The sequence below is a fragment of the Sturnus vulgaris genome, unplaced genomic scaffold (assembly GCF_052056855.1).
Source record: "Sturnus vulgaris isolate bStuVul1 unplaced genomic scaffold, bStuVul1.hap1 Scaffold_198, whole genome shotgun sequence".
Lineage (NCBI taxonomy): Eukaryota > Metazoa > Chordata > Aves > Passeriformes > Sturnidae > Sturnus > Sturnus vulgaris.
The window spans coordinates 4,018,916-4,038,813 of NW_028276185.1; the positions used below are offsets into that span (position 1 = coordinate 4,018,916).

Consider the following 19,898-nt stretch of genomic DNA (forward strand, 5'->3'; position numbering starts at 1 on the left):
AGCTTCCGAATGCCAAAATAGCAGCAGAGCAGGACAAGTGGCACAGTGAACATTGTCACTACTGTGCCGATCATGCAGGACCAGCGCACATCCTGGGGGCAGACAATTCTTGGAAGGCGCTCTGGATCCTGAGCATCTATTCCTGTTTCAGGGATAACATCTGTGGGAGCAATGGGGAGCGTGAGCCCGTGCTGTGCTCCACTGCTGAGCTGGCAGCTCGCTGCATACGGCCAGGACGTTCTCTGTTTGCCCCAGAGCTGGGGCCTGCAGGCACCTTGGCACCCCTTGGCACAGGCTGTGCCACCCAACAAAGCCCAGGAGGCCGGGAGGAGAGCCCGGGGCCAGCGCAGCTGCTTGGGCAGTCGCTGCTTCCAGGGAGCCGCGCCCAACCCATCCCTGAGCAGCCACTGCCAGCCCCGACCCTCCCTGCCCCGTGACAGCTCCCCCAGCCCAAGGGGACAGAGCCAGGCCCGGTCAGGACACACTGGAGCCCTGCTCTCCCCCTCTGCCCTTTCCCCACCATGGTCACCCCTTGCAGCCCCTCCCAGGTTTCGGGTGGTGTCTCCCACGGAGGGATCCCAGCAGGATTGCTCAGCCTGGCTGAGGCTGGCACAGCAATCACCTTCTGTGGCTCTGCCTGGCATCTCCTCCCTTTGTGTACCAGGGGCTGGCACGGAGCCATTGCTTCCTCCAGGAAGCGCTGCCTTCACCAAGGCCTTTTGGTCCACCTCTGGAGAAGGGAAGAGGCGCAGCTGGATCAGATGGAACCATTCCCCATTGGGGAGGGGGCATCTTCAGTAAGTAATATTTGTCAAAGACATGGATAAGGATCAGGAAAAGGCCCAGGCTCTTGGGGTTGCCACGGGGCCCTCCCTCCTCCAAACAGCCACCCCTCCTGATCTAGCCTGAGACGAGGAAATTTCAGGGATCCTCAGGGTCTGCATGGCCTGTGGGACACTTTGGGATCCCTGTCAGATGATGCCAAATGCCTTCCTGCAGAGGCTGGGGAGAAGCTGCAGCCAGGCCAGGCTGGGAAACAGCCCTGCAGGCTGTGACAGCAGCAGTGGGACAGCGAGGCTGCCATGGATCCCTTCCCGCTGTGCCGGGCACGGCGTGTCCAGATGTGCAGAGAAAGCCCCCGGCTGCTGAGTGTCAGGAGAAGGCTGAGGGAAATGCACCCACCACGGCGTCTCTGCAGATCACTCAGCATCTGGTCCAGCAGTTTGGCTGCCTCCAGGGATTTCTTGTTTCCTGTTTCTTGGGCCTTGCCTGTTGGTGGATCTTAGAGCAAGTAATTCAACTTCATGTAGATGGATTCCACAAAAGCAGTGCTCAGCTTGTGGGGTCAGCAGGTACACACTACTCACTCCTGCTATGGGAATTGGATTTGGACACAGCATCCAGCCCTGGAGCTGCCAAAGTGCTCCCTGCAGACACACCTGTAACTCAACAGCCACACAAGCTTCTGTCACCTGGTTCCTGTCAGGTTGTCAATGATTGTGCTGTGAGGGGAAGTTAAGAACTTACCTGCAGAAGCTCCCAAGAGTTCCAAATCATCTTCCACCCAACTTCCTTGAGAAGCCTTCCCAGGAACCTCACCTAGAAGGGAGCACAGATCAGAAGCATTTCCATGGTGTGCTGGGATCCCCTTCTGCCTTAGGGAACTGGGCAGTGCAAGGAAGGGAAATGCACCCACCACGGTGTCTCTCCAGATCACTTAGCATCTGGTCCAGATGTTTGGCTGCCTTCAGAGATTTCTGGTCTCCTGTGTCTTGGCTCTTGGCTTTTGGAAGACCTAAGAGCAAAACAGTTGCACTTCAAGTGTATGCATAGGGTGAGGCTGTGGGAACCAGATGTGAATGGACATGGCCAAAGCTGCAGAGGGGCCTGGGGAGCTCTGGGCTGGCTCTGGTCACTCTGCACACTCTTTCCATGCCCTGTTCAACATCCCTGGAGGGGAAACCAGAACAGCCCAGGGCCCCTGCAGGGTCTCTCCCTCCCACAGAGGAAAACCTCCCTAAAGCCCTATGGAAAACCATCCCCAACGCTCCCTGGGGAGAAGGGAGCCCTGTCCCAGGAAAGGGGAGCCAGGCCCCCAGCTCACCTGCTCCCTGTGCTCTCCACGGAGCTGCCTGGGCAGCCCTGGCAGGCAGGGCCAGTGCCAGGAGGAGCAGGAGGAAGAGGCGCAGAGCCAGGGCCATGGTGCCTTGCCCTGTGCCAGTCCCGCAGCTCTTGCTGCCCCCGCTGTCCTGACACCGCTGTCCCAATGTCAGCACCACTGCCGCCGCCGCCGCTGCTGCCGCAGCAGTTGTGCTCAAGGCCTGACTGCTCGGTGCCTGTGGTGCTGTGCAACCACGGGGCTCTGGCACCTCTGGGACCTCACAGCCTTCTGTGACCTCAGCCTGCTGTGACCCCAGAGCCTGCTGTGACCTCATGGCCTTAGCTGTGCCCCCAAAGTGTACTCCCATCTGCACGAATGGATTGCCCTGATTGTAAATGTTTTGCTCCATCAAAGGCCATTGCTTAGCAAAACCTTTGTTTTGCCTGCTGACACTGCTGGTCAGGCTGTGTCTCTGGAGATGCTCTCAATGGTTTCCCTCTTTACCTGGCGTCCCATTGGAGGAGGTCCAAGCCCAGATGTGTCCTGAGAGGGCCTGACTCTGTCCCCTTGAGCTGGGGGAGCTGTCACGGGGCAGGGAGGGTCGGGGCTGGCAGTGGCTGCTCAGGGATGGGTTGGGTCCAGGTCCTGGAAGGAGCGACTGCCCAAGCAGCTGCGCTGGCCCCGGGCTCTCCTCCCGGCCTCCTGGGCTTTGCTGTGTAGGCACACATATTGAGAAAGCAAGAAAATTACAGCCTGAAAAATATTCCAGGCTGGAGCTTCTCAGCTCTGTTCCCAGCTGATAAGCTGGTCCAGCTGTAGGCTAGGGAGAATTTCTCTCAGGGTGATAACTCGTTCAAAATGTAAAGGAATTAATAACACAGATAGAACACCTGTTGTGGTGTGTGACCAGGCCCTGGGAATGGGGTGTCTTCTCTCTGAAGCAATCACCTTTTCTCTACTCTTGGAATTGCGAGTCATACTATTAAACCAAGTGTGTTTGTGAATAAACTTGTCTCTTACTTTCCTCTCATGAAAGACGGCCATGTAGCTGTGCATCTTATTTCCGCTGCACTTAAAGGGTTAAAACCCCTTTCCATGGCTACATTTGGAAGGTTCCACCGATGGACATCTGAAGGTCCACGGGACCTCTGTCGAAAAGGGCACTGAAGAATTCGGGGCCTGAAGCCTGCCGAACCGGGGCATACCCAGAGAGGCTGTCGATAACCGGGGCTGAGCTCAGAGCTGAGCTTTGTCTATCCAGAGCTGTGCTGGAGCAGGCTGGAATACCCAGAAAACCAGGACACCGGTCTCTGGGGCTAGGATCGGACCCGTGACGACAACCGGGACCGAGAGAGCCGTCTGGGAAGATCGTGGACCCTTACCCGACTGCAGCGGGACAGGACATCCCACGGAATTCGTCGGCTGTGCCTCCATCACAGAGGTAACGAGAGCACTTTTGCTCCAGAGCTATTGTTTAGCTCGCTTTAGGCGGCGGAAACCCCAGGATTATTCCTGGGAGGACCGGGTTTTTCTTTAAGTATGGGAATTCAACATTCTAAACAGCAGGACACTGTGCTCTCAACTCTGAGAGACATTTTAATTGATTTAGACTGCACCGGAACCTTTACCTCTCCGTGTCTCCCCATCTGCGTCCCGGGGCCCTCTACCTGCCGGGGCCTCACGGCCGCCCATGCGGGCTGTGCTGGCACAAGCCCGAGCTCTCGCTGTGAGCAAGATCGCAGAGTCCAGGCGCACAGAAATGCCGGCTGATCCCTCTCCGCCTGCCGCCGCTGCGAGCGGCCGGGACGGCTGCGCGGTGGTCCGTGCCTCTCCGGGGGCCCCGCGCAGCCCAGCGGGGGCGGTGATCAATCCCCTCGTCCCCCACCTTCCCCAAACCAAGGGAGGGGAGGCGGCGGCGACCGCTGCTCTCCCCCAGCCGCGCTCCGAGGGGCATCCATTCCCCCCCATCACGGGATGAGGCAGCCGAGCCGCTTTCGCAGCGCCGGCTCCCCGCTCACGTGTCCCCCTCGCCCGCAGAGACAGAGTTTTTTCCAAGTGGCGTGGTCACTCAATTCATGGCCGTGATCACAGAACAAGTTATGCAAGCTGTAAATAAGGAACTAGAAGTTTTAACAGCCACTCAACTCGGCGCAGCAGTGCCCGAGACGCTCCCGGGCACCGCGAGCGAGAAGTTGGCAGCTCCCGGGGACTGCGCGTCCCCGGCAGCTGTGCCCGCTTTTGCTGCCCATGCACCGGCGGCTGCCGGCTCGGGGTCGCCGGCGGGGCCCAGCCCCGGCGCCGCCGCCACCGCTGCTGCAGCGGGGCCGCCGGCGGCTGACCCGCCCTTTCTGTCCTTTCCCGGGACGGGCCCGGGCGCCGTTTCGCTCGCCCCCTCCTTCGCTGGGGCGGGGAGCGCTCCGGTCGCCGTAGTGGCTGACGCGCTCGCCGCCGCCCGCCCGGAGCTGACACCGCTGGCTGCTGCTGGGCAGCCTCGAGCTCGCCGTGAGCCGCTCCAACTCAGCAGCCCCCCCCGAGCCGCTCACGGGGGGCGCAGCCTCACGGCCAGCGCCTGCGGGGGCTGCGCTGCCCTCCGGGGCCGCCCGATGCTGGGAGGGAGATGCGGCCGTCCCCCCCAGCCCGAGGGGCGGTGGCAACTCCCCCCTCCCCTGCCGGGCTGTCGCCCTCCCTCTCAGAGAGAGCGGTGGTGCTGGCCCGACCTTTCACGATGACATCGGATCCCGACCCGCTTGCTGCTGAGAGGGGGACGCGGGCACCTTTCCCCAGCCCGGGGATGGTGCCGGCTCCTCCCCTCTCCTCTCCCTGGTGTCAGAGCCTGGCTCCTTTGTGGGGCCTGGGTCTCCGCCTTCTTTCTCTGCTGCGGCAAAGGAAAGGGTGTTTTCTCTTTCCCCCTCAGCCTCATCATTCATTCGCCAAGAAGAGATAATTTTTTCCTCGAATTTGCTGACCCCAGCACCGATCTCATCGACCAGAGGAGACCTGTCTGTCTGTCCGGTCTCAGGGGGTCTCCTCCTACCGATCCACCGCGCTGCATCGCTCCAGCCCTGTGCTGACAGCAGCAACAACCCTGCTCTCGTTTCGAAAGGAGGAGGAGCTGGGTCTCGGTCCATTCTTGGGGTGGGCATGGGGAAACGGAATTCTCAGGCAGATATTTCTGTGCTTGAGTCAATTTCTGCAGGAGAATTCCTGACAAATTGCATGAATGACAGTCAAATGGGAGAAGCACAGGTTTTTCCTATAGCTGTTGCTGTCTCAAATGCAGAACAGCAAAATTCTGTTGCTGTCTCCAAGGCAGGACAGAGAAATTAGAAAAAGAGAAAAAGAAATCAAAATAATCCTGTTCTTGTGAATCACCTTTGCCTCATTACAGGCTTTGGGTGAGACACATCTGGGTTTCTACTGTGACCTGCAAGAAATGCTCACTCTGTCCTGTGCCAGCAAAAGCAGAATGTGGTCACTATTCAGTTTCCATGCTGCACAACAAACCAAACACCAACGGGATGATCCCTCTACATGTGGGGGATGGACATTCATCTGTTCATTGATCTGTTGATATGTGTTTGGGTGAAATAGTCGCAGTTTTCACAATTGTATTAGTATAATCACTTAGTGGTGAAATGTCCATTGTTTTACTTCACTTACTGATGGGATTTAGGCAGAAAAAAGACACCAAACCCTTGGCACTCAAATATCCTCAGGTCTTTGGGTTGTGTTTGTTTTTCCTGGCCCTGCTGGGAAGCACAAACACTTATCTCTTCCTTTTTTTATATATTTCAGAAGGGGGACCTGTAGGACACATATTGAGAAAGCAAGAAAATTACAGCCTGAATAATATTCCAGGCTGGAGCTTTTCAGCTCTGTTCCCAGCCGATAAGCTGGTCCAGCTCAAGGCTGGGGAGAATTTCTCCCAGGGTGATAATTTGGTCAAAATAAAAAGGAATTAGTAACAAAGATAGAACAGCTGTTGTGATGTGTGACCAGGCCCTGGGAATGGGGTGTCTTCTCTCTGAACCAATCACCTTTTCTCTACTCTGGGAATTACGAGTCATGCTATAAACCAAGTGTATTTCTGAATAAACTTGTCTCTTTCTTCCTGTCATGAAAGATGACCATGTAGCTGTGCATCTTATTTCCGCCGCACTTAAAGGGTTAAAACCCGATTCCACGGCTACACACATTGGGTTTTTAATTTAGTGGAAGCGCCTTACTTGTCAAACTGGATTGTGCGATGCTATTGTCATGCTTGTGTCAGAGAGAAACCAGGGAGAAATTAGCTAAGAAATAAGAACCACACTTGGGGCTCGGGCTTGTCAGACAAAGGGATCAGGGCGGCACCTGCCCGCTTTGCCCGAGTCCCTGCTCCTGCCGGACAAAGGCGGACGCGGCTCCGTGCGGGGCGAGCCGGGCGCTCCGTGCCGGGGCCGGGGCCGAGCGCTCGGGCGGGCGGCGCTCAGGATGCTCGGGCAGCGGCGCGGGCCGGGCGGGCGCGATGGAGCCGCCTGAGGGCTGGGACCCCTCCGGGCGGCCGGCCCGGCGCACGCAGTGGCTGCTCAGCGCCCTCGCCCACCGCTACGGGCTGGAGCGCGGCGTGGAGAACGAGATGGTGGTGCTGGCCAGCGGCCCGGAGCAGTCCCTGCAGGAGATCTTCCAGCAGCGGGACTGCGCCGGGCCGGGCCGCATCCCCGGCGAGGAGTCCCGCACGCTGTGCCGGGCGCTGGGGGCGGAGGAGGCGGCGGAGCCCGAGGAGTGCGCGGGGCTGTGGGACGGGCTCTGGGCCGAGCTCACCTTCCGCCAGCTCCACGCGCGGCTCTGCGGCCACTTCAGCACCCGCGCGGGGCCGCGGCTGCCGCTGCGCCGGGAGGGCGAGCACATCGAGAGCCACATCCGCCCGCGCAGCCCCCGCCGAGCCCGAGCGGCGGCCGCCGGGGCCCTGCTCCCGAGAGCGCTGCGAGGAGATGGTGGCGCTGGAGCGGGCCGAGGAGCGCATGGCCGAGCTGCAGCAGGAGAAGGGCAGCCTGCGGCAGCTGCTGGAGGACGTGCGGGCCGCCCTGCAGAGCAGCGATGCGCGGTGCCCGGCGCTGCGGCTGAGTCCGGGCCGGCTTCTGCACCGCGCTCCCGGCGGCGCCTCGGGTGGCCCCGGGCGCTTCAGGAGAGATGCTGCTCGCGGAAAATCAGTGTTTAGAACCCCTCCACCTCCGGACTGAGACCGAAGTTGCTCCTTCATCCTCGGTATTAATTTCTAGCAAAGTTTAGTTACAAGGGAGGCTTTTAGGAGAAATGTATGGCACCGGTGTGCCATGAAATATGTTTGTGATGAGCACTGTTCAAAGTGTAGGGGATTTCAGCTTAACAAACCCACGTGTACAATGCTGCTGCTGCTTCTCCTGCACGTGCAGCCAGGATGTGCTGATAGCAGATGCTGGGTGTGCACTGCTGCAGGATTTTTCCTGAAGTATGAAAGAACTTAGGGACTCTTACCTGAACAAGCACATGCAGTGCCTCGGTCATAAGTGCCTCAGAAATATCAGAAGTGTGTCTTCTTCAGAGTGTGGTCACAAGGGTTCAGAGTTGGAGCCAGTTCTGCGGGCAGGCTGATGAATAGTCTGGGGCTCCTCTGCAGAGCCCCATTCATTCTGGGGCTGCTTTCTGCTGGTTCTGCTGGACTGGCTCGAGTGAAACACACACCCAATTAACAGCAGTTAAATTACTCTGGCATGAAACAGTGGGGAACAGGCAGAGCAGTGAAGGGCAGCATGGACCAGTTGTTCTGGCAGCTCTGACGAGGTCTGGTTTGATACAGCACTCACAGAACTCTGCTCCACCTGTGACACTTCCACTTGCAGTAGATGACTGTTCCTCTTCACAATATCCAGCAAGGCAGGTCAAAGACACTTTTACCATTTTCATCCTCAAAAGGAAGAAGAAATCAGCAGCAAACATGAAGTAACCAGTCAGAGATCCCAGGAAGAAACAAAAGAACAAAGAGTGGTGGATAAAACCAGGTGGAGCAGTGATCCTTATCTGTGTGGGAGATATCCTCTGCTAATGGGCCATCTGTTAAAACCAGGTAGGGCAGTGTTCTTTATCTTTTCCACAACCCATCCTTCCTCCAGGAAGATATCTTCTGTTAATGGGCCATTGAGTGCCACTGCATGACTGATAAAATTCCATCATCCCATTGGGAGATGCTCCAGCCAGGGGGAGGAGCCAAGCCTTTCCTACCTAGATAAAATCTGAGATTGGGAACACCAAGGCAGCCCTCACCCACTGGTTTCCAGAGGACAAGAGCTACCAGACCTTTCTACAGCATCACTACTACAACAAGACCACTTCATCGGGACTGCTACCACCACCCTAACTAGCGGGGTGTCAGGTTGTATTCTGATTCTGTCAGTTGTTTTCTTTTGTACTATTGCATGTATTTTTTTTCTCTTATCTTCTTTCCTATAGAATTGTATTTCTGACTGATTCTCTCATTGGTTTTGCATTCAAACCAGCACATGTCTGGAGGGGATTTTGGCTGAAGCTTGATATTTGGGGAGTTTTTCATCCGTGTGTTAAAGTTTGGAGGATTTTGGGCAGGAATCTTGGTGTTTGGGAGGTTATTACAGACACAAGATGATCAATGTCTACCAGAGATGAACTTGGGCATGGAGGAACACCCAGTTTATGGAGCTGTCTTCTTGTTATTTCCCCCTAAACCAGGAATTTTCATTCCTCAGGTGTGCAGGGATGGAGGAGGCAGAAAAGCCCTGGAGATCTCTCACGAGGAGGGACTGCAAACCCATCCCAGGGAGCTGTGAGGAGGAAAGACCCTCCCTGAGCCGGGAAGGCGGCCGGAGATCCAGGCAGAGCTCAGAGCTGGTGGAGAAGCCTCCTGGAGGGGAGAAGCCCCACGAGTGCTCGGAATGTGGGAAGGGTTTCAGCTACAAGTGCAGGCTGATCCAGCATCAGATGATCCACACTGGGGAAAAGCCCTACGAGTGTGGGGAATGCAGCAAGAGCTTCAGCAACAGCTCCACCCTGATCCAGCACCAGGTGATCCACACAGGGGAACGGCCCTACACCTGCTTGGAATGTGGGAAGAGTTTTGGGTGGATGTCCTCCCTGAGATACCACCAGCGCATCCACAGTGGGGAGAGGCCCTACGAGTGTCCCAAGTGTGGGAAGAGGTTTCAGAGAAGCTCCAATCTCCTCCTACACGAGCGGATTCACACAGAGGAGAGGCCCTTCCGCTGCCCCGACTGCGGGAAGGGATTCAAGCAGAATGGCAACCTCACTGTCCACCGGCGCATCCACACTGGGGAGAGGCCCTACGAGTGTCCTGAGTGTGGGAAGAGCTTCTCACAGAGCTCTAACTTGACCCGACACCAACGGAGTCACCACTAAGGGAAGCCCTGTGAGTGTCCCGAGTGTGGGAAGAGCTTCGTGCTCTGCTCCAGCTCCATCCCCCATGGGAGGATCGCTGTTGGATGATCCCCAGTGACCCCCGTTGGGCAGAGCCGTGGTGATCCGTGGTCCTGGTGAACCCCATTGGGTGGGGGGAAGTTGTTGGAGAGATTTCTCTCTCTTTTCCTTCTGTTGCTATGATTTGATTGGGAATAAATTCCCTCGCTGTGCCCAGGCTGGGTCTGTTACACCCGTTTTGCTGTTTTGTGTGTTTGCTCTCCCTGTCGTAATCTGATCCTGGAGTTCCTGGTTCAACTTTCTCTTGCCTTGCAGCTGGAGGGGCAGGGTCAGAGTGGCTTTGGTGGGTGCCTGGCATCGGGCCAGCGTCACCCAGGCCATGGGCACCCCTGAGATCCCAGTGTGGGGATGCATTCCCCCACTTCTAGATAAAGTCCCACCCAAACTGCGGCCAGGATGAAACATGGTTATGACTGGAGCCCACTCTCTTGTGACCCTGCCAGCAGAAATCCAAAAGGAGACCTTTGAGCTCTCCTGGGCCACCGTGTGCTGTGACCAGCAGTCTCCCTCTGAGTGGCCTCAGAGCCAGCAAACCCTCGGCTTTGCTGTGCCTGGAGGATCACTGAAACACGACGTGTCCTGGGCCCATACCCTCACTGCTCAAGGCCCCATCCTTCGGCCAGTGGGAGATGCAAAAACATCTGAAGGGAGGATTTCACTGAGCTCTGGGGGGAATTGTTTGCACTGACTGTTCCTGTCTGTGTGTGTGCCCCTGCACATATGCTATAGCAAATCTGGGAGAAATACAGCTTTCCTAGATGTGGAAGTACCTTGGATATCTAAGTTAGGCCTGTAAGCAAGGTTCAGTTATAGTTATGAACATACTTAAATGCTGTTAAATGCTAAGTGTTTTGCTAAGTTCTTAAATGTAAGTAATCAGGGTTGTTTTTGTATTAGGTTGCTAAGTACAACTTGGAAGTTATAGCTGTAAGTTAGCTTAAACGCTGTTAAGTATTATTGCTCTGTGGAATTGTTCATGTTATCAGTTAAGTTAGGTATAAGTTCGGTGTTGTTTGTCTGTTGAATTGCTAGGCCTAAGGTATAAGTTAAGTTACAAATTAAGGTCGAAGTTAAAGAGTTGTTTAAGTTCTTTTTTTAAGTTTTTTTTTAAGTTGTTAAGTTTTTAGGCCGTGTTCCTTTTAATCCCTGCATGCACCTAAACACAGCACACACCCACCCACACTCCCCTAGGGAGTTCCCCGTTAATTTCTGTTCTGATTGCATGGATTTTATTTGGTGTTGTTCTTGCCTTGTTGTGCCTCACCTGTCCTGTAGGCAGTGGAGTGAATCTTGCCAACAAACTTATTGTACTTTGTTGCTTAATATTAAATCTGACTTTGTTCATGCATTTGTCACCGATTTTTAAGCGATCTCAAACGCTCTCATTCATGACAGCACCACAATGTCCCGCATCACCGAGGGCCCTGACACACGCCCGTGTCACAAAGGGCCACCCCCGGCACCCAAGAGCAGAGGGACAGCCTGGAAGCGGCCCGGAGCAGCCCCGGCCTCGTGTCCCTGTAGCCCCTGGCGTGGCCAGAGCCCTGGGAGGCTTTGGGGTCCCCACGTTGGTGTCCCAGGGGTTCCCCGTCTCCAGGCTCATCCCTTCTCCAGGCTCATCCCTTCTCCAGGCTCCCCTCACTCCCGGCTCTCGGGGTCCCCCCTCTCCAGGCCCCCATTTCAGGCTCCGGCACTCCCGGGGCTCTCCCCTTTTCGCTTTCCCCCCCTCAAGGCTGCTCCCCTCGCCCTGCCAGTCCCGGGCGATCGCCACGGGGCTCCGGGGACCTCCATCCCCCACCCACCGCCGGGGCTCTGTCTGCAGCCACCACCCAGACATCCCCAAAAAACCACCCGGGGACCCCACAGGATCCCCCAAAAGGGGATTTCGGGACACCTTTGTAGCCCTGCAAGATGCAAACATCGCTCCGCACGCCTCCTCCCGAAAAAAACAAACAGGGAGACCCAAAGATACTTCGGGTGAGCTCCAAATATCCCTCCCCCTCTCAAAAAAACCCTGCCAGGACCGCCCAAGATATTGGGGTCGAGGTCCCCCTCCCGGGTCACCTACACAATACGGGGGGGCCGATACTGCGGGCGCCAAGGGGCTGCAGATCCAGAGAGCGATGGACGCACGGGCTGCCGCCTCTCGCTGCTCCTCCTCCTCTTCTTGCTCCTCCTCTACCCCTCCTCTTCCTCCTGATCCTCCTCCTCCTCCCTCTCCTGCTCCTTCTCCTCCATCCCGAGGCTGCCGGCGAGGAGCTCTCTCGGGTGAGCGGGGCGGGAAAGGGACTGGTGGGAAAGGGGTGGGAGAGGGGGTATAAAGGGAGATGGGAGAGCGGGAAGAGGGTTCCCAGGGAGGGTGTCCACGTTAAGCCCAGGGCCCCCAATCCCCTCCGTGTCCTGCCAGCCCCTCCCGGCGCTGTGGGGTCCGGGCCGTGCCCCAGTGCCGGCTCAGGGGGTGCTCCAGGCTGACGTGCTCCACCTGGAGCTGGAGCTGACCCCGTGCCGGGGGGGTTTCCAGCAGCACCAGGAGCTGGTAGAAATCCAGTCCCCATTGGGGACCAGGTCGGTGGCCACCACGTGGCCCGAGAGGTCCTGCTGGCCCTGGAACCAGCTCAGCTGGATGTGGGCAGGGTAGAAATCCATCAGGGAGCAGAGCAGGCAGCCGGGGCCGGGCTGGGAGCTCGAGGGAAGCAGTGAGATGGACACACTGGGATGGGCAGGGGGCCCCTCCAGTGCGGATCTGCCCCCCCATCCAAGCCGCAGATAATCGCTCCAGGGATCGAGTGCTAAGGGACAGGGAACCACCTTTCTTCCATCCCAAATCTACCTTTCCCTCCCCTCTCCCCTCCTTTCTCATCATTCCCCAAATCTACTGACCCCTCGCGACTCAATGTGGGTTTCCCAGCCCCCTCCCCCAGTCTTTGGGCGTCCCAGCTCCCTCTTTTCCCCCATCCTTTGGCCCATTCCCAGTCATCACTGCAACATCAAACCCCCTAACCCGTGCTTGCTTTGGGGGGTTCCAGACCTCTCCTGCTCAATCTCGGGTTCCCAACCCCCGCTTTCACTCCTTTTGGACAGCTCCTGGCAGATTTTTTCTGGGAGGAATCCCTGATTTTCAGTATTTTTGGGGTGTAGTTTCAAAGCGGACAGCTCCAGGTCCCTCCTGCTACCTCTGGGGATCCAACCCCCTTTTCCCCAATTCAAGCACTTCTCGAAAGCCCATCAGGGGACTCACATATTCTCTCCTTCCTCTCTCCCCTCCCCCCTCCCGCTGCTTTTCTTTTTTGGTCTCTTTTTAAAACAATATTCTATTAAATATTACAGGGCTTCTGGTTTTGCCAAATGCAGCCTAAAGGTGAACAGTGAACATTACAAATTCCATACCAAAATTTTGCCATCACTAACAGCCACTCATAAACATACACAAAAAATCCCCAAAGGAATAAAGATTTTTTCTGCTTATTCCCCTAACACTAAAATGTGGTTCTCACACCCTGGCCCAATCTTAACTGAAAATATAAAAGTAGGATTATTAAGAAAAGATATTCTAATGGTGTAATCTTGTCACCAAAACTGCAGGAGGACCCAAAACTCTTCAACACCATTTCTACTGTTAGAGAATCAAGGCATTACTTGATTCTGGCCAGGATGTGCAACGGAAATAATTTCAGCCACAAATAGCCCGGGTGTGCAGAGAAAATCATTCCATGATATGTGAGTTTTACTAGATTTTCCCTTAACTGTTTACAGTCCAAAACCTATAGAAATCCATTGGTTTTATGTTCATTGCTTCCAAGTTGTGTAGTTCTGAGTATTTAATTTCCTATCGGCCCCGAATTTCTTCCCCTCTATATTAATTAGGTCCGCACTCCTGGATTTCCTTCTCAGCCTTTTCCAGACCAGGCATCTCCAACTATGCCAGGTGCAGTGTCTGGGGTGGGTGTTCCTTGATGTTTGCTGATGGGCCGTAATGGTCGTTATCTTTGTGAGTATTTTTTGGGCTATTCCCAGTCCATTGAGATGTTAAACTCCTCTCTGTTGAGTGGAGGAACATTCCTTAGAAATCTCTTTCAAATTCGTTTCCCCAATGCAAAGCACATGAAGCCTGAGTATAGAAATAGATTTTTAAAATTACACTCGGTATATTTTCCGACCATGGAATCCCCGGCAGCCCAGTGTGTGAGTGTAACTGAGGGGCAGAGTGGAATTGTGCCGTTGTCTTCCCCAGCAGCTGTGGCAGTGCAGGCACAGAAAGCAGCGAAGCTCCAGCAGTGGCAGCAAGGATTGGCCCCAGTGTGTGGAGATGCCAAAGGAGGGTGCCCAGGCAGAGGATTTCAGCAGAGGATCTGTGGGCAGGCCCAGGGGCTTGGCCCGATGTGGAGCCCTGGCTGCTGCTGCGTTGCCTTCAGTGCAGGGTCAGTGGTGCCCTCCCATGCTGCTCCTGCAGCCGGGAATTCCAAATTCCTTTGGCATGGCCCTATGTAACATCCACATCCCATTCCAATTTCTCTTCTGAGTCCGGTAGAGCCATGGCTGTGGCGTCAATCACTTTGTTTTTTCATTTTGTCAAGTTTTGTTGTTTTTCTTATGTCCATACCATAATACTAGGGCTGTCTGGGGTTAAAAAGTCGTACAATATTCTTGCTGGAACAGAGAATCCTCAGTGCAGGTTCTGCAAATCCCTGTTAATCCTCAGAATTGTCCCAGTTCCATTTTAGTGCTGGGTAATATTGCTTCTGAGATTCCCTGGTCCCTCCCTGGGTTAATACACCACAAACCTTGAGTCAAAATATGTCCGAAATATTTTACTTTTTTCTCCACCATTTGCGCTGTTTTTTCAAATAATCAAAGATGCTTTTTAGCCTGAACATTCAGCCATTTCACAGAGGCTTCTTCTACCACTTCTTGTCCTCCTGATTGCAGCAAGTCATCCCCATCCTGCATTAACCCAATCCCTGGGGATGGGGTAAATTCCTGTGATATTTTCTGCAAGGCTTTCCCCAATAAGTCTGGTGCTTCCCTGCATCCCTGCAGAAGGACCGTCCATGTCTTTTCCATTTTCCCTTCTACCTCTTGTTCCCACTCCAAGGCAAAATCCAGTTTACCATCCTGTGTAAGTGGGCATCCCCAGAAAGCATCTTTGCCATCAAGGACTGAATGGTGTCAGTGTGAGGAGGGCACCTGGTTGAAGATGGTGTAAGGATGTGAGAGCCCCTGGGTGCTGGGGCCCCCTTGGGCCCTGGGGTTCATCCCTCAGGGGCTGTAGAAACTCTGCCATGGCCTTTGCCTTCCCCTTGGCCTTTTCCTCATCCCTTCTTGCATTCCCCTGCTGTGCCTTTGTGACCAAGTGCTCCAGGGGCTTCTTCTGCCCCTCCTGCAGCCCCCTCAGTGCCTGGGGGTGCTCATCCTCTGACAGCTGCTGAGCTTTCTGCTAAATCATTCCTTTCTGCAGAGACCCAAAGAAAATGCTTAAAAGCTAATCTGGATGCTTGCACGTCCAATGCCCATTTCCCAGCTGTTCCTTTGTCCTGCTGCTCCTTGTGCTGTGGCTGCCGTGGCCAGCCCGTATCCCAGAGCCGGTGCCTGTCCTGCCGCAGTGTCCAAACGCGGCCCCCCCGGCGGGCAGGGCCGGCAGCTCCACGGGGCCGGGCAGCGGCCGGGGCGTCCCGCAGCCTCCTGGGGGCCGGGGGCCACTGCCGGGCCTGCAATTGCCGGGGGGTGCTGGGCTCAGGCAGCGCCCGGCGCTGTGTGGAGCAGGCAGAGCAGTGAAGGGCAGCATGGACCAGTTGTTCTGGCAGGTCTGACGAGGTCTGGTTTGATACAGCACTCACAGAACTCTGCTCCACCTGTGACACTTCCACTTGCAGTAGATGACTCTTCCTCTTCACAATATCCAGCAAGGCAGGTCAAAGACACTTTTACCATTTTCATCTGCAAAAGGGAGAGGAAATCAGCAGCAAACATGAAGTAACCAGTCAGATATCCCGGGAAGAAACAATAGAACAAAGAGTATAGGAAAAAACAGGTAGAGCAGTGATCCTTATCTGTGTGGGAGATATCCTCTGCTAATGGGCCATTGAGTGCCACTGCATGACTGATAAAATTCCATCATCCCATTGGGAGATGCTCCAGCCAGGGGGAGGAGCCAAGCCTTTCCTACCTAGATAAAATCTGAGATTTGGAACACCAAGGCAGCCCTTACCCACTGGTTTGCAGAGGACAAGAGCTACCAGACCTTTCTACAGCATCACTACTACAACAAGACCACTTCATCGGGACTGCTACCACCACCCTAACTAGCGGGGTGTCAGGTTGTATTCTGATTCTGTCAGTTGTTTTCTTTGCATGTATTTTATTTCTCTAATCTTTTTTTCCTAAAAGTTGTATTTGTGACTTGGAGTCTCTCACTAGTTTTGCTTTCAACCCAGCACAATTTTGGAGTGGATTTTGGCTGAATATTTATATTTGGGGAGTTTTTAATCCGTGTTTTAATGTTTTGAGGATTTTGGGTGGGAATCTTGGTGTTTGGGAGGTTATTACAGACACAAGATGCTCAATGACTTCCAGAGATGAACTTGGGCAAGGAGGAACACCCAGTTTATGGAGCTGTCTTCTTGTTATTTCCCCCTAAACCAGGAATTTTCATTCCTCAGGTGTGCGGGGATGGAGGAGGCAGAAAAGCCCCGGAGATCTCTCTCGAGGAGGGGCTGCAAACCCAGCCCAGGGAGCTGCGAGGAGGAAAGACCCTCCCTGAGCCGGGATGGCGGCCGGAGATCCAGGCAGAGCTCAGAGCTGGTGGAGAAACCTCCTGGAGGGGAGAAGCCCCACAAGTGCTTGGAATGTGGGAAGAATTTCAGGTGGAGCTCTGATCTGATGCGGCACCAGAGGATGCACACTGGGGAGAAGCCCTACGAGTGTGGGAAATGTGGGAAGGGCTTCACAAGGATCTCTCACCTGATGTGGCACCAGGTGATCCACACTGGGGAACGGCCCTACACCTGCTTGGAATGTGGGATGAGCTTTGGATGGAGCTCTGCCCTGAGAAACCACCAGCGCATCCACACCGGGGAGAGGCCCTACGAGTGTCCCAAGTGTGGGAAGAGGTTTCAGACCAGCTCCAATCTCCTCATGCATGAGCGGATTCACACAGAGGAGAGGCCCTTCCGCTGCCCCGACTGCGGGAAGGGATTCAATGTCAACTCCACCCTCATCAGGCACCGGCGCATCCACACTGGGGAGAGGCCCTACGAGTGTCCTGAGTGTGGGAAGAGCTTCTCACACAGCTCAGCCTTGACCCGACACCAACGGAGGCTCCACTAAGGGAAGCCCTGTGAGTGTCCCGAGCGTGGGAAGAGCTTCATGCTCTGCTCCAGCTCCATCTCCCATGGGACGATGGGTGTTGGATGATCCCCAGTTGGGCAGAACCCTGGTGATCCGTGGTCCTGGTTATCCCCATTGGGTGGGGGAGTTGTTTGGAGATATTTCTTTCACTTCTCCTTGTGCTGCTGTGATTTGGTTGTAATAAATTCCGTTGCTGTGCCCAGGCTGGGTCTGTTGTTCCCATGCAGGTGCTTGGGGTGGGATCTCTCCCGTTACTTCTCTCAACTACCGGTATCTCCTCAGCCAATTAGAGAAGGCACCAAAATAATTGAGCCAATCAGAGCGCGCGGCGCTGATGATTCCCTCAGGCAGTCCCAGAGCGCCCAGAGCTCCTCACCTGGACTCCACCCGCGCCCCGCCCCCAGCGCCCCCCGCCAGGAGAATTTGGGGAGGGGGGGTGTCAGACCCTGGCCATGGGGCGTGTGGGGCAGCTGGGGCCCTACTGGTGCCCCCGGGAGCCCCCCGGGCTGGGGGCGCGGAGCTCTCGGGTGAGCGGGAGGGCCGGGAAGGTGTCCCAATCGGCGGTTAATCGAGGCGGGAGTCGTGATGATTCGTTTTGATCTCAGAGTTACAAAAGACAACAACAGAAGGACAAATCAGTTTGCTCAAAAAATATTACACTTTATTGAGGGCCAACAACTCAGTTTTGTGATAGAAGGAGAATTAAAGAGAGAGAGACAGAAAGGGGTGAATCATGGTTTTAAAAAGTTAAGATTTTTGCTAAGGGTAAAAGTAGTTTCCATGACCAAGATGTAAGTTAGGTAGGTAAATGCTAAGTTAATAATTACTAGATGCTTAGGCTAGAGCTAATTGGTATAATTATCTGCTATTATGAATTTATGTATAGAAGAACATAAAATAATAAACTGTTAATCACAAAGCACAAGGCCTTGGATTGTTCCAGGGGGGTCACAGAGACCTGATGAAGACTCTCCTGACTTCATCCTTTGAGACCACCGACCCAATTCAAGAGAAGAACTGCGCACGTGTGAAGGACGAATGGGCTCATTTTAATATGGGATGGGGATGGGAGGTGCTGGGGTTATGCACATGTATTGTATGTAAGATCTTGGGCAATAAATAGAGGGCAGAGAACCTTGTTCGGGGCGGTCACGCCTTTGGGAGGTGACTCCCGTGCCGGTGAATAAACACACCACTTTGTAACTTTAATTAGTTAGAGGGTCTCTGTCCGTGATTATTCCGGTTTTTAAGGATTCAGGCCCCGGCTCAGGGGGTATCACAGCCCCCCCGTTCCCCGCTGTGGCGCTTTCCCACCCCCCTTTCGGGTGGCTGCAGCCCCCGCTGCTCAGCGCCGCCGGCTCAGGCTCCCGTTCTCCCCGCGGGGCCCGGAGCTTCCCCCCCGCCGTCTGCTGCCCGACTTGGGAGCTGCCTCTGCACTGCAGCCACAGGCGGCTGTGCGCTCATTTCGTCCCAAATCATTTTCCGGTGATGATTATCCACTTCTTCACTGATTTGAGGCTTATCAGCTGTTGCAGACGCTGGGCTGATGGTACAATGTTGTAGTGCTTGGTAATCCTGTAATTTCACATGTGTTATTAATTATATCTGTTATCAGAAATGTTTTATATTGTTGTATCTGAATTATTCCCGATTGCTGTAAGTGTTTGGTTTTACTATATATATTGTTTTGTTTTGATGTTCCCTTCATGTTCATGGCAAGAGTAACGCATGCTGTTTTTAAAACAAAGAAGGGGAAATTAACACCTAAGGAAATATGAATAGTGCAATATTTATACCAAAAAAAAGAAAATATTTTAGGTAAACCTCACCAATTGAATTTACAAAGACTAATTAAGTCATTAACTTAAGGAGAAGGTATGCATGTGTTTTTATCATCAACAACTTCAAAGTAGTCACCTGTTCATTCAGCCAAACATCAGTTGCCTCCAAGAAAATGAAGCCCAGTGAGAAGAAAAAGAACCTAATCACCATGCAGCCTTCGTGGCCAGAACAAAACCAGAAGTAGGAGTGCCAAGACATGGCTGTGTCTGGAAATTTACAGGCAAACTGCCAACAAAAGCCTTGTGTCAACATCATGGTATAGTGTTCCTACTAACCTTCTTCAGTTATTCCCTGTTCCAGGATCCAAGAGCACATTCAGTGATGTCAAAGATCAACATTTCCAGCTAATGGACTATTTGGACTTTAAAACAATGCTCATTTCTTTCCATTTCCCTAGGACACACTGGACATTATTCTTTTGTTTTCTCATGCTGTGAAACCCTGTGTCAATGACATGATAGAATTTGCTAAGTTTTGTTGATTGTAATCTGTCTTTTATGTATCTTATCCCATATCTAACAGATAACCAGTGATAACCTTAATGAGATAACACCCTCACATGAGAGAGCTATTTTATCATCAGAACATATGAACCTTCTTTGAATTAATGAAAAAGGGTGAGATGTTGCAGTCAGGTAGACAAATTATAAAAGGTCTCATAAAATCAGGTCTTGCTCTCTGCTAAATTAATAGCTAGCCTGTCACTTCTTCTATGTGCAGCTAAGTAACTTGCTTGTACCCATGTGAAAACAATCTTAAGCATGAAAAGAATTAACACAACAAGCTATTCTGGTAAGAGAACCATTTGTACCTGCAAGAAATAAGAAATCTGTCCTGCTGGGGACAAGGACGTTCATTCCCTGCCAGGAGCCCAATGCCCGGCTGGGGCTCCAGGGCAGGGGGTCCTTGAGCAGCTGCCCCAGAACCTCCGCCAGGGTCTCCCAGCGCAGCCGGAGCCGCTCGGCCTGGGGTCCCCAAAGGCCTCAGCGAGCCCCAAGTCCCTGCCAGGAACCCTCAACTCCCTCCAAGCCAGCATCCCCCACAGCCCCTGCAAGTTCCCCCCATGGCACCGGCCGTGGCCGTGTCCCCACATGTCACTGGCCATGTCCCACCATGTCCTCACCCA

At 54.2% G+C, this 19,898-nt stretch overlaps 1 protein-coding gene across 1 annotated transcript; it reads left to right on the forward strand.

Annotated features, from left to right (window-relative positions):
- Window positions 1-4,176: 4,176 nt before the first annotated feature.
- On the forward strand, window positions 4,177-17,117 carry LOC148217909 (uncharacterized). The gene is given in 3 exon segments (XM_088158327.1): window positions 4,177-4,603; window positions 8,913-9,503; window positions 16,401-17,117. Coding segments are annotated over 3 exon segments (1,614 nt in total). The 3' UTR covers window positions 16,997-17,117.
- The last annotated feature ends 2,781 nt before the right edge of the window (window positions 17,118-19,898 follow it).